General features: G+C 39.2%; 1 protein-coding gene across 1 annotated transcript in view; it reads right to left on the reverse strand.

Annotated features, from left to right (window-relative positions):
- SLCO6A1 (solute carrier organic anion transporter family, member 6A1) overlaps nt 1–19,484 on the reverse strand; it is a 139,484-nt gene that overhangs the window by 75,419 nt on the left and 44,581 nt on the right. Inside the window, exons 6-7 of the mRNA XM_006900688.1 lie at nt 18,185–18,294; nt 11,043–11,187 (exon numbers count right to left, since the gene is read on the reverse strand). Of these exons, the coding sequence (XP_006900750.1) occupies nt 11,043–11,187; nt 18,185–18,294 (255 nt within the window). The remainder of the gene's footprint in view (nt 1–11,042; nt 11,188–18,184; nt 18,295–19,484) is intronic.

The following is a 19,484-nucleotide window of genomic DNA, read 5'->3' on the forward strand; positions in this document are numbered from 1 at the left end:
CTTGCCTGCATGGTTTCTGCTGAGAAATCGGCACTTAATCTTATCTGTTCTCCCTTATAGGTTACTCTTTGTTTCTCCCTTGCTGCTTTCAGGATGGTTTGATTGATACCCAAAGAGAATATGCTAAGGAGTTGGACAGTGACAGGGATGATAGAGAACTAATTCCTTTGAGCTGTGGTGCTGTAAAAGGGCGTTGAATATACCGTGGCTAGGAGAAAAAAACAGGTTTGTCCTGGAGAAAGTGAGGCAGGAATGCTCCTTGGAGTCAAGGATTTTGTAGTTTCGTCTGACATACTTTGGGCATTTTTCTAGGAGGAACCAGTTCTTGGGGAGGGACATCATGTTTGAGAGGGTAGAGGGACAGCACAGGAGAGGAAGAGCTTCGATGAGGTGGATTGATTCAGTGACTGGGGTGGTGGGAGAAGGTGTGTCAGAGAGAGTGAAGTTGGCAAAGGATAGAGCAGGGTTTAGGCCCTTTGTACATAGGGTTACTATGAGTTGCAAGTGACTTAACAGCACATAACAACAACATTACAGAAGAGCTTTCAAAACAGAAGTTTCTTCTCTCTTAGTTGTAGAAGCTAAAATTTTACTTCAGGGATCCAGCAATAGGGTAATGCTTATTCTCTATTCTGTTCCAAAGGTCCTTGTTTCCCTTCAAAATCCACAGGCCAAACATCCCTTGGAAATCTCCATGTTATCTTGGCATCAATTTTTTCCTGGATCTAGGAAGGTCACCATACAGAGAATATAGGGTATGCATCAAAGGTTACATATCTCTCCCGGCTCATCTTTCTTCATAGTACTGAGGCTTTGACTCTTACCACTATTTTGACTGTGGGTCATAGGTAATTCAATGGCACACAACAATAACAACAACAACAACACTGCATACCAAAGGTTATTGATGAATGTCACATTCTAATGTCACATTCTTCTTCACAAATCCAGCTTGCCCAGCATACAGATTCAATGGGTATGGAGAAGTGATGCAACCCTTACATACACCTTTCCTAATGTTAATGCAGTGTACCTTGCTCTATTTGCACAACAGCTTCTTGGTATAGGTTTAGCATGAGTACAATTAAGTGCTCTGGGATTCCTATTGTTTTCAGACTTAGTCACAATTTGTTATAACACACAGTCAAATGTCTTTGCATAGTCAATAAAACACAAATAGACATTCTTCTGGTATTCTTTGCTTTCAGACACAATCCAATATCAGTAACGATACCACTGGTTCCATGGTCTCTTTTAAATACAGTCTGAATGTCTGACAGCTATATATGTACCGTTGTAGCCATTTTTTAATTATCTTCAGCAGTATTTTACTTGAATGTAATATTAATAATATTATTCAATAGTTTCCACATTCTGCTGGATCACCATTCTTGGGAATGGGAACAAATGCTGATTAATCTTTTACAGGGGTTCACCAGGCAGCTATTCTTCAAATTTCCTGGCACATACTGTTGAGCATGTCTAGAGCTGTATCTCCCTTGAATCTTGCTTTTAAAATTTTAATTTATATTGGCTTACATACAAGATTTGTATGCACTGTGTTTTATACAATCATCCCCATACATTGTGTTTTATGAAATTAATCATCATTGAACTATTCCCACCATCCACCCTACCTTTTCAGGTCCCCGCTGGATCTTCCCAACTTCCTTTATCCCTCCGTCCACCAATCAAATTGTGCGACCCTGTGATTTCTCCCCTGCACATCCTCACCCTTCTGCTCTGGCCTCTTCCTCTCCCGCTGGACTCCTATATACATTTTACTAGTCATCCTTTTATTTTTATTATAATGGTCTTATGTAGTATTTGTCCTTATGAGACTGAGTTAGTTCACTCAACATAATGCTCTTTAGTGTCTCTCAATTATGTAGTATTTTTTATAAATTTTATTTTATACTGGTTTGCATACAAAGTTCATAAAGTTCATATACATTGTTTTTAACACTGGACCTTTCCCCTTTCCTTTACCAATCCTTCCCTCCACCCATCAAATTGTGCGACCCTATGATTAAGTGGCCTCCCAACCCCACTTGGATCCTTGTACATGCTCTACAATAATGATTCTATCCAGTATTTGTCTTTATGAGACTGAGTTAGTTCACTTAACATAATGTTCTCCATTCCCTCACTTGTTAGGTAGTAATTTACAAAATCATTGCTCCTGAATGCTGCATAATATTCCATTGCGTCACTGTTGCTCCTGAATGTTACATAGTACTTCATTGTGTGAATGCACCACAATTTATCAATCCATCCCATTTTAGTTAAGACGGGGCTGTTTCCATATTGTTGTGATTGTGAACAGTGCTATGAATATTGGTGTACAAATATCTATGTCTCAGTTCTAATTTCCTAAGATTAGATTCCTACCTGGAAGAGCTGGATCATATGGAACTTCTATATTAAGCTTTTTGAGGAATCTTCAAAGTGCTTTTTAGTGTGGTTGTGCCTTTATATATCACCAACAGTGTATAAGAGTTCCAACCTCTGGAGTGTAAAATGGTGCAACCCCTGTGGAAAGCAGTATGGCGCTTTCTCAAAAAGTTGCTAATAGAGCTACCATTTGACCCAGCAATTCCACTACTGGGAATATACCCTGAAGAGACTATAGCTGACATCCAAGCAGATATATGCACACCCATGTTATTGCAGCTTTGTTCACAATAGCAAGGAGTTGGAAACAACCTAAGTGCCCATCAACAAACGAATGGCTAGAGAAGCTGTGGTATATTCGCACAATGGAATACTATGCTGCATTAAAAAACAAGGAACTCATGCAATATTATTCAAAATGGTTGACTCTGGAGAACATTATGCTGAGTGAAATATCCCAGTCACAAAAGGACAAATATTACATGATGCCACTGTTGGGGAGAGACTGAGTAAGATGGGTTCAATAATGTATACTGCACTGAAACAGAGGAGGGAGAAAACTGTTTAAAAGAGATATATAACTAGGTATTTCTGTCATCACAGGAGACTAGAGCGAGGGCTACATGGTGGAGGGGACCTGGGGGAGGGTTTGTAAAACAATGAAAGAATCTTTTCTTTTACTTTTCCATAATTTTTGGACTCATGTACTTATAACTTGTTAGTCAAATTTGTGCCTTCTAGGTTGCAACACCCCCATGATACATCTTCAAGGATATGAACATGTACGGCCAAGCACAATCAATAAGAGTGCATCTAAATCCCAAAATCAATCTCCATAATAGTCTATGTGTTTCCTACTGCCAAAGGGGCCCTCTAGAGTAGTAAGAGAAGATCTTCACCCTGAAACCCACAGCGTCCCTTTTCAGCAGGAAGTAGCTAAGAGAATACGCCATCCCCTTTTCCTTATGACTCAGGGTGAAGTCTCTCTCAGGGAGGAGTGATAGGGAATGGCAAAGGACACACTGACAAAGAAGATTAATCAGAACTGGCTTTGACAAGCACTGTGGCATTTGGACAAGAACAAACTGGGAGGAGGGTAGAGAGAATAGTGCAACAAGGAATGAATGGAAACCAAAAATCTCTGTAAATGTTTATGAAAATTAATAAAATATAGAAAAAAATCACACAGGCGGATCATCTCCTGTGGAACAGCTGGTGGCCCCAAACCCAAACCACTGCCTTCAGGATTGAGACGCAACTTCTTGCCATCAGGCCAACAGAGCTCCCTCTGAATTTAAAATTACCACAGAATTTCAAAACCCAGCAGAGTCATTCATGACGGGCCGACTTCAGTGCAGTTTTCAGACTCATATAGACTAGGAAGAAATACCTTGCCATCTGTTTCCAAAATTTAGCCAATAAAAACTTTACGGATCAATCTAACTTGAAATTTAACAGGATACAATCGACCTTGATTGTTCATGTGGTATCAAGGGTTTATTGTCCAAAATAGCTTTCCTAGCCATTAAGTTTCACTTTGTCACATGGATGGGTGGAATCATACAAGCAGAATGTGTTAGTCTATCCACAAAGGGATTGGCTAGTCTTGCCATTAAATGGAGCAGATTCAGCAGCAGAATTTGAGAATCTCACCACTAGCAAAGAATAATGCAGTGCATGTCCTTTGGGGCCAGAGAGTCTACAGGAAAGCCGCAAGAGCCACAGAAGAGACCCAGAGACCCCCACGTGAGACAGAACTCACCTGGGACTGCTAACCCACAGAACCAGAACCAGGACACTTTGCCCATGCTTGCTAGAGAATTGGTAGGCGTCTAGAGAAATGGTGGAGGACCACCATAACCAGTAGGACTAAGAAAAACTGGTCTAAAGCTGAGAGGCTGAAGGCTGACGGGCCTATGAACAGGCTTTGGAAGCTGTCCTGACTGAGAGAATAAAAAATAAAAATTAAAACAAGAAAAACCTTCCAACTTGAATTGTTACCTGTTAACTTCCTTAATAAACCTCATGATTATGAGAAAAAAAAAAAAAAGAGTTCCAACCTCTCCACCAATTATTACTTGCTGTCCTATTAAACTTTGTCATTGCTATGGAGTGAAATTGTAGCTCACTGTGGTTTTGATTTGCCTCTCTCTTATTTTCAGTAAGTTTGCGCATTTCTTCACATTTCTATGGCCATCTGAATGTCTTCCACTGTGAAAAGTCTTTCCATGTCTTTTGTCCATTTTGTAATTGAGTTCTTGTCTGGAATGGCATTCCCAGATGAATTTTCCCAGTCAGTGGGCTTTCTTTTCACACTATTGGGAAAAGTTTTTGATGCACACAAAGTTTAATCTTTAGAAGGTCTCATCCATCAATTTTATTATCTCCAGATTGTGCGTTTCTGATTGCATTTTTCCATCTCTTTATACCTCAAGCTAGGCCTTCAAAGCTTAGCCGCATCTTGTCTCTTATGATCTTTATGGTTTTGGCCTTTACACCTAGTTTTCTGATCCACCTTTTGTGTATGATGTGAGATGTGGACTCTGCTTCAGCTTTCTGCAGGTAGATGTCTAGCTTTGCCAGCACCATTTTTTGAAGATTTTGTTGCTTCCCATTTGATAGATTTTGTTTCCTTGTTAAGTATCAGTTGACCACAGATAAATGGGTTAATTTCTGGGTTTTTTATTCTGTTCCTTTGTCTATGTGCCTATCATTGTACTAGTACCATGCTGTTTTGGTTAATATAGTGGTATAGTAGGTTTTGAGATCAGGAAGCACTATGCCTTTCACCTACTTTTTGTTTTTTAGGAATTCTTTACTTTTCCTTTCCAGATAAACTTGATAACTGCCTTTTTTTTACCTCTATGGAAAATGAGTCTAGTATCTGTATTGGAATCACATTAAATATGTAGATTGCTCTTGGTAAGATTGTCAGTTTCACTATATTCTGTTTTCCTATTCATAAACAGGGAACATTTCCCCATTTATTTGGCTCTTTTATTGTTTCTTGCAGATTGTTTTGTAGTTTTCTTTATAAAGGTCTTTTATGTCTCCAGTTAAGTTTAATCCTGAGTATCTCAATTTGTGGTTGGTTATTTTAAAGGTCAATCAACACTCTTGGCACCAGTTATCAAGAAAACAAAAGACAAATTGCTCTGGGGAAGACTGCTGTCAGAGACCTCTTAAAAATGCTTAAGAGCAAAGATGTAATTTTGGGAACTAAGTTATGCCTAATTCCAGCCATTATCTTCATGATTTCTTGTTATGCATCACAGAACTGAACAATGATCAAATATGACAGAAGAATTGATGCCTTTGAGTTGTGGTTCCGAGGAAGAGTACTGAACATACCATGGACCACCAAAAGAAAAGGTTTAACCTGGAGAGGATGAAATCAAGCTGCTCCTTGGAGGAAAGGATTTTGAAATTCTGTCTCATATACATTGGGCATTTGGCCAGAAGGGACCCATTCCTGGAGAAAGACAACATGCTTGAAAAAGTGGAGGGAAACAGTAGCAAAGGAAGACCGGTAATGAAGGCAGGTGTGTTGGATACAGTGAGACTGGCTTAGGATAGAGTTCAGAAAAACTGTACATAGGGTTGCTATGAGTCACTGGTGACTCGACAGCACATTAACAACAAAAACATTGTAAATAGTATTGCTTTCATGGTTTCCTTGTGTTTTCTTTGTTACTGTTTAGAAATCTCACTGACTTTTGCACATTGATCTTGTATTCTGCCACTCTACTAAACTGGTACACTAGGTCTAACAGTTTTTTGGTGTGTTCTTAGGATTTTCTGTGTAAACTATCATATCATCTGAATATAGCACAGTTGAACCACCTTTTTATGCAGCTAGATACATCTTAATTTCTCTAGAAAGTAATTCCAATACCATACTGAGTAGAAGAGTGAAAGTGGGCATGCTTCTCTAGTTCCTGTTCTCAAGGGGGATGTTTTTAGTCTTTCTCCATTGAGAACGACATTGGCTCTTGGTTTTGTGTATATACTTTTCATAATTTTGAGGAAATTACCTTCTCTATTCTCTTCTGTGTTTTAATCAAGAAAGTGTATTGAATTTTGTTAAAGGCCTTTTGTACATCAATTGCTAGGATCATGTGGTTCTTTTTATTTACTTTGTTAACGTGACGAGGGAATGGAAGCTCTGGTGGCCTAGTGGCAAGAAGGTGCACTACAATATGGAAGGCACGCTGCTTGAACTCACCAGCTTCTCCCCAAAATAGATAGGTAATTTTCTCCTGTCTTGACTAATTGCCTCTGAAAACCCACCTAGGGTCAACTACAGGTCCATTACAACTCAATGGTACATAGCAACAGCAATGTGATGAATTACATTGATTATTTTTCTTATGTTAAACCATCTTTGGGATCTTATTTTTGCCAATACCTTCAGTGAAACTTGAATTTCTTCCTTCTTTATCCTTAGTTCTTGATCATATGGTACTTCCTTAAGTATTTCAGTGTCGGCCGGTTCCTTTTTTAGTACAATGACTCTGTTTCTGTTTTCTTTTGATGATTCCTGGCTTATTTAAGATTTCTCCCATAGTGCCTCTGTACTTTAATACATTTGAGCATTAAAATGCAAGGCTTGAATTTGCTTTTCAGTACTTTCAGCTTGAGCAATGCCAAACAAATCTTCCTTTGCATTCTCCTGTTGTAGGTCATGGCATATTCAGTTATAATATTTTGCTCTGTCTTCTCAAGCTTCACTTTAAAGTCTTCTGTTCAGCTCATTTACTTGAACAGGTCTTCTCTTGTTTAGGCTCCTTGATACTGTTATGCCTTTTTTAGCGTCTCCTCTAATATTAATTTTGGGTTTTTTTCTTTATTTCTCTGTCTTTGTGGGATATTTTACTCTCTTTATGGGTGATATCCTTGATGTCATCCAACCATTTATCTGGTCTTCAATGATTCTCAGTGCTTCAAATTTATTCTTAAGATGCATTTTAAATTCAGGTGGGATATATCCAAGATCATATTTTATTTCTCTTGGAATTTTCATTTTCCCCAGACTAAACTAGAACTTGGCCATGAGTAATTGTTTGTCTGTTTCACAGTCGGCACCTGAACTGGTTTTGACTGTTGTTATTGAGCTTCTCCAATGATTCTTTACACAGATATAGTAAAATTCATTTCTATGCAGTCCATCTAGTGATGTTCATGTGTAAAATTACAGTTTTGGGGATTCTGTTTTGTTTTAGAATCAGATTGATTTTTAAATTATTGTCTTAATAAAGAAGTATTGTGTTTTCATTTATTCATTGTTGTATATCCCCCCCTCTAGTTCCCCCTCCCTGGTATACTTTGCAATGCACCTCTTGTTCCAGAATGTTGCCATACACATAATGCTAATCATTCCATTCAGAAAGTCTTTCCCCTCATCTGTTACAATGCAGTGTTCACTACTATCCCCTAAAACCCCCATGTTGGTCCTATTTTATAACAGCAGTATTAAGCAATATCTGTCTTTTTGTGACTGAGATTTTTCACTCAGCATAATGTCTTTCATGCTCACCCATGTTGTGTGCTGTTTATGTGTTCATTGTTTTTCAGTGCTGTGTAATATTCCACTGTGTGAATGTACCACCATTTTTCAATCCATTCATTTGTTGATGGACAGCTGGGCTGTTTCCATCTCTTTGCTATTGTGAATAATGCATCAATAAACCTGGGTGTGAATACACTTGTTTAAGTTGTGGCTATGATTTCTTTAGGGTATATTCCTAGTATTGGAATTGCTGGATCAAATGGTATTTCTATTTCTAATATCTTGTAGAAGCACCAGACCACCTTTCATAGTGAGAGTAGTCGTACCATTTTACATTCTGACACGCATACACTGGAAAAACATGTTACCCAATGACATATCTGATAAGGGACTCATAGCAAAATTTTTAGACTACTACAGCACCTAAAAAGTAAAAGATAAACAATCTAATTGTAAAATGGGAACAGGATATGAACAGACACTTGACCAAAGAAAAAATTCAGATGAAAATCACAAAGAAATGCAAAAAAAAATTCCTAGCTATCAGAGAGATGCAAGTCAAAACAACTATGAAATACCATCTCACCCCAGCAGCAACAGCATAGTTCAACAGGGCAGCAAACAATAAATGCTGACATTGTTATAGAGAGATAGGAACTCTTACTGACTGCTAGTGGGAACATTTACGATTTCTTAAAAAAGTTATTTACAATGAATACACTGAATGTACAAAATTCATTCCATTTCTGGCCTTGTTTCTTTTGTTTGAGACAAGGTTCTCACTCAACCTGGCTTGCTGAAAGTGAAGAAGACTTGAAACATTTGCTGCAAAAGACCAAAGACTACATTAAAAATGGATTGCCCCTCAACTTAAAACAAAAATTCTCACCACTGGGCCAATAGGCAACATCATGAAAAATGGGGAAAGATTTAGACTATCAATGGCTTCATCTCAGTTGGATCCATAATCTTTAGTACCAGCAGTCAAGAAATCAAGAGATTTACTGTACCTGGAAAGTCTGTAGTAAAGGACCCCTCCATATTGTCATGTGCCATTCAGTAACCTGAGATGCATAGTGACCCTATGTGCGGCACCTCTGAAGCCTGACCTCTCCTGAGCAAGGTTCCCTGATTCTGACACACAAACCTCTATTGCCCCAGTTACTATAACAATCTATCTCATCTTGGGTCTCCCTCTTCTACACTGTCCCATTACTCAAGCATGATGTCTTTCTCTAGAAACTAGTCCTTCTGGGTCATATGCCCAAAGTATGTGAGACAGAGTTTCAAAATCCTAGCCTCCAAGGAGAAACTTGGTTTCACCTTCTCCAAAACAGGCCTATTTGTTTCTTTGATGGTCCATGGTATGTTCAAAACTTTTCTCCAGCACCACAAATCAAAGGCATCGATTCTTCTTATGTCATCCTTAGTCACTGTCTAGCTCTCTGGTGTATAGCAAGTACTTATGAAGACCATGGCCTGTATTAGGTGTACCTTAGTCTCTAGACTGATATCTTTTCAGTACTCTGGAGAGGACCTTGGGAGCAGATTTTCCCAGTTCAATTCATCTTTTTATTTCCCAATTGCTGTTGCCAAGAGTATTGATTGTGGAGCCAAACAAGCTGTAATTTTTAACAACCTCAATCTCTTCTTCTCCTATCAGGATGCTGCCAATTGGCCCAGTGATGAGAATCTTTGTATTCTTCATGTTGAGCTTCAATCTGTATTGAAGACGGCAGTCCCTGACTTTCTGCAGCAAGTATTTCAGGTTCTCCTCAGTTTATGCAAGCAAGGTTGTGTCATCTGCATGACAGGTAGTTGATGAGTCTTTCTCCGGTCCTGATGCTGCATTCCTCTTCATAAAGCCCAGCTTCCTGAATGATCTGTTCTGCAGATAGATTGAAAAGGCATAGAGATGATGCATCCCTGATGCACTCCTTTCCTGATTTTGAAACATGCAGTGTTTCCTTGCTCTGTTAAGAGGACTGCTTCCTGGTCTAATTTCAGATTTCACATAAGCACAATCAAATGTTCTGGGGTTACCATTTTCCTTCAGGTTGGCCACAATCTGAGGATCAATGACAATGTGAGGACTAAGGTGTGCCTGATTCAGGCCAGGGTCTTTTTGGTCACTAGCTATATATCTGAGTGCTGAACAATAAATAAGGATGACAGAAGAAGGATTAATGTCTTTGAACTGTGTTGTTAGAAAAATAACTGGCTGATATGGAAATATTTCAAGAAATAACATATGATCAAAAGCCACCAATAATGAAGGAAGAAATTCAAGCTGCACTAAAGACATTGGAAACAATAAGGAAGTCCCCAGGAGTGGAAGAGATACCAATTTAAATATCTCAAAAGATAGATGCAGTCCGGGATGTATTCATCATTCTGTACTAAGAAATTTGGAGGACAGCTGCCTGCCCAACTGACTGGAAGAAATAATTGTTTCCACTCCCAAGAAAAGTGATCCAACAGAATGGGAATTACTGAACAATAATATCATTAATACCACATGCAAGCAAAATACTGCTGAGAATTATTAAAAATGGCTACAACAGTACACAAACAGAAAATTATGAGATGTTCAAGCATGCTTAGGAAGAGGCTGTGGATCCTGGCTAAAAACAAAGAATATAAAAATCATTTCTATTTGTGCTTTATAAACTATGCAAAGTATTTGACTGTGTAGACAATACAAATTATGATCAACTTTGAAAAGAATAGAAATTTCAAAACAATTGTGCATGTAAAACCTATACAGAGACCAAGAGGCTGTTGTGCAAAAAAAAAAAGGGAACATTACAATGGTTTAACTTTTGGAAGGGTGTGTATCAGGGTTGTATCCTTTCACCATACCAATTTAATCAATATACTGAGGAAATGATTCAAGAAGCTGGACTCTGTCATTAAAAAATGTGGCATCTGAAGATTCATCAATAAAATTCATTATGCAGATGGCACAATCTTGCTAGGTGGATAGAGAGATAGATAGATGGATAGCACAATCTTGCTAGGTGAATAGATAGATAGATAGATTGATAGATAGATAGATAGATAATAGATAGATAGATAAATTTTTATATAAGATTTTCATTCGAAAGTTTGAAATGAATACAATAAAGAGAAAATATACCTGATATTGTACTTGCCATTTTGACAGTTAATTTATATTGATTTTCAAGATATTTAGGTAAAAACAAAGCAAAACCAGGAACAAGGAAAAATTCTACAGCTCTGGACAGAGATATCATTATAAACACTGGATTCTTCATCAGAATCTGAAATAGAAATTATATATATATATAATTAATTTCATTTATTAAGCTAATAGAAACAGCTACTTCCAAGTATATTAATAACCAATGCACAAATATAACATATTTGCAACTCAACATATTTTAAAGAATAAAAACTAAAACAGAAATATTTTAAAATTACTAATTGAATATATTATGAAAATGATATGTTATTTCAGTCATTTTTCCCCATAACTTGTTCTACAATTTTAATTTTTATATTAATTTACTGGAAAGACTCACCAAAAATAGATTACCAACCAAGCATTGTGTTCACGCAAAATTTATACCTAGGCTGGCTGGATACCATGGCGATGTAACTGAGGGTATAGAAGTGTCATCCAGAGCTCACAAAGGTGGTGGTCCTGTACAGCCACAGGCCTCGAGGGGTGACTCAGTTCCAAGCACAACTAAGTGGGGGTCCTGGGTGTCACCCATCAGCTGCTCAGCCCACCCTTGCTTGACTGCATCTATATAGTGGCCACCACAGCCAGAGACTCGGGGGTCAGGGCTACCTCACCTTTGAGGATGTGGTCATTTACTTCTCCCAAGGAGGAGTGAGACTCCCTGATGACAATCAGATGATTCTCTAAAATGATGTGATGCTGGAGAACTTTGAAATCATACCCTCACTGGGTTGTCATCATGATGTGATGAAGGAGTCATCTAAGCAACGTTTTCCACAGATAGGTCCATCCAACTATAAACTCAATCCTGACTTCAGAGACGTGGCTGGGTTTAGAAATGACAATCAATTCCATCACTCCTACTCCAGCAGCAGACACACCCCATTTGGGTGATTTTTTTTCCTCATCAGAAAACGTCAACAGCACTTAACAACAACAACATAGAGAGAGCTCATTTGGCCTAGTGGGCAGAAAGTGATGCTAACAAGCCAAAGATGGGTGACTTTAATCTGCAGCCCTCAGGCCTGGCTTTAATTGTTTTTGGTCCAACATTCTTCTAGGTCGCATAGCCCTGGTCTGTCCACTTGTTATACAGAGGTAACTCATGATTACTGTGATGCTGAATACTGTGACAATGATGTTTCAAATGCTATAATGGTTACTCATGGTGGACAGTATTTGGTGGAGCTCTCAGATTAAAACAAGCATGGAAGCAGGAGTGGCATCCACTTCCGAAATAGCCTGCCTCAGGAAACCCTATCAATGTGGAGAATCGATGAAAATCATACAAGCATTCAGGTCTTTTATTCAAAGTGTTGTTATGAGTTGCCTACGACTCAATGGCACTTAACAACAACAAGAGGTTTCAATTTGGGAAAGCTCTGAGTAGCAAACACACACTTGATCACCATCAGAGCTGTTTCACTGGGAAGGTACTTTCTGAGCATAGCAAATTTGAGAAAACAGTTTTAATTACATGTTGTCAGCAGCAGCAAGTTCACAGCAGAGAAAGGCTGTATGAGTGTGGTGAAGGTGGGAAAACTTTTACCCACCACTTCTCCTCAGTAGACACCAGAGAATTCACACTGGGGAGAAGCCATATGTGTACTGGGAATGTTGGAAGTCCTTTACACACATCTGCTCCTATAGCAGAAACCAGATTGTTCATATTGGTGAAAAGATGTATGAGTCTCCTGAATGTGGAAAATCCTTCATTTGAAACTGCAGCCTCATTCAACACTGGAGACTTCACACAGGAGTACGCCCTTGTAAGTGTGTTGAGTGCAGGAAAATCTTCAGTAAAAACTCCACTCTCATCCAACACCACAGGGTCACACTGGAGAAAGGTGTCCAAGCACACCCAGTGAGGCTGTAGCTATAGCTCTACTCTCAGTCAGCATCAGTCTCATTTAAGGGACAGGGCTTAACAAGTGCAATGAGTGTGAGAAATCCTTTTGCTGAAGACCTAGGCTCATTCAACACCAGAAGAATCACACAGGATCAAAACTATATGTGTGTGAGGAATGTGTAAAACCTTTTAGAGCTCTGGCCTCATTCAGCACCACCAAGTCCGCACTAGAGAAAAGGCTGATGCATGCAGGAAATGTGTAAAGTGCTTCCAACAAAGTTCTGCTCTCCAACAACACTAGATAGTCCACATTGGAGAAAGGCCTTATGAGTGTGGGAAAATGTTTTATTTAGACTAAATAAGCACTGGCAAATTTGTACTGGAGTAAGACTGTACATATATGGGGAATGTGGAAAATCTTTCAGTCAGACATACACACTTACTCAGCACAAAAGATTCACAAGAACAATGGTGCAAGTGTTAAAATGGGAAATCCTCTAACTTCTTCCTTGTGTAATACTGGAGAATATATAATGAAAAATGGTCTCATAAATGCAATCAATATGGAAAATCCTTTCGCCAAAACTCAAACCTTATTCAACACCAGAGAGTTCACAGGAGCAAGACAATATAAGGCGTCTTTGAGCCAATCTTCTAGCTTCATTCAGTATTGAAATGTCAACCCAGTCTTAATGCCATTTCTCACGACTATGTTCACAGATCAGAAAGACCTTGCATTTGTAGAAAATTCTCACAGTAATGGCCCTAGAGAGACCTTACAAACAGCCATCTGCTTGACATTGAATCTTATACTTTCAGACAATCCAGAATGGTAACAGCGCCTGAGATCCAGGTGTGTGCAGTGCTCTTTAAATTTGTGTTGCACAGGTGTATCTGTTTTCCAAGACTCATTCCAGAGTCCAATCACAGAAATTTCCATGCCAAAAGTCATGTCTGCTCTCCCATCTTGCAGGTTCTTACTAGTTTACTCAGTCACGTCATAATGTTCAGGCCAGAGAGATGGTGGTGCTTCCACACTCTTGGTTAAAACCATTCATTGTCTGAGCCCTCGATGATTTTCATCCTCTTCTCTGGCCACTAAAATGCAGCCGAGACTGAACATGATTTTGACCAAGAGGACCTGGTTTGAGTTCAGCTGGCATAGGAAAGTGTACGTTCTTAAAGACATTTTTGTGCATGGCGCTCATGACTTTTTCAGCCCTGCACGCCACCAGTTTATAACTATCTGTCACATGCCCCTCTGCGCTGTGCAACAGTAAAGCCTTGGTTAAATTACCTTTAACATTGGGAAATGAGGTATTAGTGGTTCAATGATAAATTCTTGCTTTCTATGCAACATACCCATTTCTGATCCTGGCCAATGGGCCACATTTAGAGTCACATGCCACAGCTTACTGTACTGTGGTGCCTCGCACTTTGCTGTCATGTGATAGAAGTTTCAGTCTAGTTAAGAAGGCCCCATGTTCTGCTTCTGAACACCAACCAGTGAAAGTCTGGTTACTCGTCACTCTCTGTTTTGTCACCAGTCATGTGGGTGTCCTGTGACTAAGAAGAGCTCTGCTAGGGACATCTGGTCCTACTCTGTGTCCTGGATGTCTGAACCTGGCTTTGTTGTGTTCTATTTATGTTTTAAAGATCAGAAGTGAACCTGAGGGGAAACAGTTGTGACAATTTAAGTGTTTCTGGGAACAACATGACTATGCTCCTCAGTATCCAGGAGATGTCAATTCTCCTTGTTGAAGGGAAGCATTTCCAAAGGGTCTGCAAAGATCCCAGTATCCTGAAGTCCAGGAATTGGGAGAGGGTCATTTTTGGTTGTATAACTACAACAGCCAGGTAAGAACTGTAACTGCCAAAGAAACACTGGGTGTGAATGGAAATGAGAAAGGAGGCTGCTCGGTAAAGTAGATGATCAGCAGGGAAGAGGAATACCCTCAACAAGATGGAGGGACACACACAACGGATGCCACTCAAGCATGGCATTGGCAGTGAGAGTGGTGCAGGACCAAGCAGTAGGAATGGACGCATAGAGTCACAGTTGACTCGAGGGCACCTACATAACCACAGTGGAGAACACAGCAAACTCTAGAAGCTGTGCTTGGAAACATGCACCTACAGATGTTCAGTGACCACTGAGCAGTATCCCTATGGACAGACACCCTTAGAACTTCCAGAGCCACATACATCCAGTGGTTGTGGTTATTGCCAAAGAAAAACATGCAACAGGTTGTGAGGGTTCCTGTGAACAACCTCTTCAACAAATGGAGTTGGAAAAACTGGACTACTACCTGTAGAAAGCTGAAACAGAATCCACATCGCACACCATACACAAAAATCAACAGAAGGTGGATCAGAGACCTGGGAGTAAAGCCTAAAAGCATACAGTTCATCAAAGACAAACTGGGATCAAGCTTAGATGTTCTAGTCTCTGATATGAAGAGACTGCCAAATATAGCCAAACATGCTCAATCTGGAGAGGGTAAAATTGATGAATGGGGCCTTCTAAAAATTAAATCCCTGTTGTTGCTGTTGTTATGTGCCATTGAGTCACTTGTGACTCATAGTGACCCTACGTACAACAGCCCTAAACTCTACTCTGTCCGGTGCCAATCGCACCGTCTCCGATACACCCATCCCTGTTACCTCAATCACTGAATCAATCCACCTCATAGGTGGCCTTCCCCTTCTGTGCTGTCCCTCCACCCTCCCAAGCATGATATCCTTCTCCAAGCACTGGTCCCTCCTTACAACATGTCCAAAGTATGTTAGATGGAGGCTCAGAATCCTTGCTTCCAAAGAGCCGTCCGATTTGACCCTTTCCAGGATGAATCTGTTTATTTTCCTAGCAGTCCATGGTACCCTCAATACTCTTCTCCAGCACCACAACTCAAAGGCAACAATTCTCCTTCTATCCTCCTTAGTCATTGTCCAACTCTCTGATGCATAACAACTGATTGCAAAGACCATGGCCTGTATCAGACACACATTAGTCTCCAGAGAGACACCATTGTTCTTCAGTACTTTGGAGAGGTCCTTAACAGCAGACTTTCCCATTGCAATACATCTTTTAATTTCCTGGCTGCTGGTGCCAAGACTGTTGACTGTGGAGCCAAGCAAACTAAAGCTGTGTACAATCTCAATCTCTTCACCATCCATCCTGATGCTGCCAATTGGTCCAGCGGTGAGAATCTTTGTCTTCTTGATATTGAGCCTCAATCCATACTGTAGGCTGCAGTCCTTGACCCTCTGCAGCAGGTGCTTCAGGTCCTCTTCAGTTTCAGCAAGCAGGGTTGTGTCATCTGCATAACGCAGATTGTTGATAAATTGTCCACCAATCTTGACCCCACATTTCTCCTCATAGAGCCCAGCCTCTCGGATAATGTCTTCTGCATATAGGTTGAAAAGGTATGGAGATAGGATGCATCCCTGGCGTATGCCCTTCCCAATTTTGAACCATGCAGTATTCCCTTGCTCTGTTCTGACGACTGCCTCCTGGTCCAAGTATAGGTTTCACATTAGAACGATCAAGTGTTCTCGGATTCCCATTCTTCTCAGAGTCAGCCATAGTTTGTTATGATCCACACAGTCAAATGCCTTTGCATAGTCAATGAAACACAGATAGACATTCCTCTGGTATTCCCTGATTTCAGCTAAGATCCATCTAACATCAGCTACAATATCCCTAGTACCACGACCCCTTCTGAAACCAGCCTGGACTTCTGGTAGTTCTCTGTTGATGTGCTGTTCCAGTCGTTTTTGGATAATCTTCAGTAAAATCTTGCTTGCATGTGAAATCAGTGATATTCCAATATGTACGCTAAGCAAATCATTCGAAAAGCTGAACTAATTGAAGAAGAATCAAGCATCACAACTGGAGAAATACTTAACTACCTGTGTTATGCAGATGACAGAACCTTGCTTGCTGATAGCGACAAGGACTTGAAACACTTCTCCAGAAGACCGGATTGCAGTCTTCAATACAGACTACATCTCAACACCCAGAAAACAAAAATCCTCACCATTCATCCAACAGGCAACATCATAATTGATAGAGAAAAGTTTTAAATTGCCAACTATTTCATCTTTATAGGACCCACATAAAAAAATCAAGACATGTTGTATTGCAAAAATCTCCTGTCAAGATTTCTCTAAAATACAAGTGAGGGATGATGTCACTTTAAAGACTAAGGTGCGCCTGATCCAAGCCATCATCTCTTCAATACTGTCTATGCATTTGAAAGTTGGACACTGAATAGAGATGACAGAAAAATTAATGCCTTTGAGCTGTGATGTTGCAGTAGAGTACTGAATATTCAATAGACTGCCAAAAGAACAAATAAAATGGTCTTGGTAAAAGTTTAACCAGAGTGTTTTTTAGAAGCAAGGATAGTGAAACTTTGCCTCATATTCATTCAGAAGTTATGAAAAAGGGCCAGTCTTTGGGAAAAGACATTATGCTGAGAAAGGCAGAGGGTCAGAGAAAGTGAGGATCTCCAACAAATGAATTTACACAGCTATTTTGATAATATAATAGGCTCAAGCACATTACAGATAATGAGCATGGTGCATGTTAGGCCCATATTCAGATCTTGGTTTTCATAGTCAAATCAATGGCATCTATTAACAACAACATCTATAATAACCATAACTGGAAACAAAATAAATGCCCATCAATGGACAGACAGCTAAAGAAATGGTGGTACATTCACACAATGCATTTTTATGCATCAAATACTGCATCACATAGGTGAAATTAGAACAATTTATGCTGAATGACACTAGTCTGTTACAAAATATAGTAATAGTATTTACCATAATTACAAAAAGCTAAGGAAATTTTTACACATAGATAGATTCAATCTTGGAAGATTAACAAAGATGAGAGAAAAGAAGGAATAGGCAAGCCAATTTGTTTTAAAGAAAATTAAATTTTGGCAAAGAATATAAAAATTACAGATTATATTAATATAAACATCACCATTACTTATACACATATACAGAAACACATAGGTGAATTAAAGGTATACCTCCCTAATATTTCTCTCTCCATTGTTTAGCTATAAATCAAGCAGAAGGAGGCAGCGTAGAATAAAAAGGAAAAAAAGATCACTGGCAAATTGGAAGGCCTATTCATTATTTCTTAGAAAAGAAAATGATACAAATCAACTCAGTAGAATTGGCAATGGAAAACGTTTTACTTTACCGAAATAGAAGTAAACAAATCCTTGATACTAGTTCCTAAGTCCTGATCCTCAGCATTGTTAACAGCCCAATCACTCTGCTTACGTTTTTCAGCTTTCACTTCTGCTGTACCTATATGTTAACACATAAAAGTATCATACGACAGATTAAAATACTAAGACACATATATAAACAATGTTGTTGCTTTTATGTATGATTGAGTCAGAACTGACTCTTGGCTGACCCTCAAGCTGGTTTTCAGAGGCACTAATCAGGAGGAAATTGCCTATCCTTCTCCCATGGAGCAGCTGGCAGATTAAAAACATGTGCCTTCGGGAGTGCAGCACAGATTCTTACCAGTAGACAAACAGCACTCCACATATAAACACTTTTTGTTCTTGTTATGTGCCATCAAGTCTTTTGAAGCTCTTATGTATAATAACCCTGTGATCTTATATACAATAACCCTGAAACCTGTTCTATCCTGTGCCAAATTTATTGTCTCTGACACACCTACCCTCATTATCACAGTCAATCAATCAATCCATTTCAATGAGGGTCTTCCTCTCTTTCTATGTCTCTCTACCCTTCCAAGCATGATGTCCCTCTCCATGGACTAGTCCCTCCTTGCAATATACCTAAAGTTCTCAGATGAAGCCTCAGAATCCATGCCTCCTTCACCATAGACAACTTAATAAACTTGGGCTGTTTTGGAGTGGTACTTGAATGATTTTTTTAAGCAACCAAATCCAAGCCAATTAATTAAGAGTCACCGATTAACTAATACTGTCCCAAAGAACTTTCCAAGACAATGAAAATACTTCATATCCTCACTGTCCAATACTTTAACCTCTAGTTACATATAGTTGGTGAATACTTGAAATGCCATTATTATAAGTGAGCAAATTAATTTTTCATTTTATTTAATTTAAAATTTTAAAAAGTCACATGAATAAGGGTTCCAGTTTCTCCATAACCTCGCCAGCATTTGTTGCTTGTTGTTCTGTTGTTGTTCTGTTATATTTTGCTATTTTGACTGGGGTGAGATGATAGCTCATAGTAGTTTTAATTTGCATCTATCTTAGAGCTAGGGATTTTGAACATTTCTTCCTGTGCTTATTAGCCATCTGAATGTCGTCTTCGGTGAAGTGCCTGTTCATATCCTGTGCCCGTTTTTCTATTGCATTATTTACCTTTATCTTGTTGTGGTGCTCAGGTATTTAATAAATTCTGGATGAACCCTTATTCACTGTTGGTGGGAGTGTAAAATGGTGCAACCCCTGTGGAAAGCAGTATGGCGCTTTCTCAAAAAGTTGCAAATA

Source organism: Elephantulus edwardii, unplaced genomic scaffold, assembly GCF_000299155.1.
Source record: "Elephantulus edwardii isolate Elephantulus edwardi_28Jun2011 unplaced genomic scaffold, EleEdw1.0 scaffold00290, whole genome shotgun sequence".
NCBI classification, from domain to species: domain Eukaryota; kingdom Metazoa; phylum Chordata; class Mammalia; order Macroscelidea; family Macroscelididae; genus Elephantulus; species Elephantulus edwardii.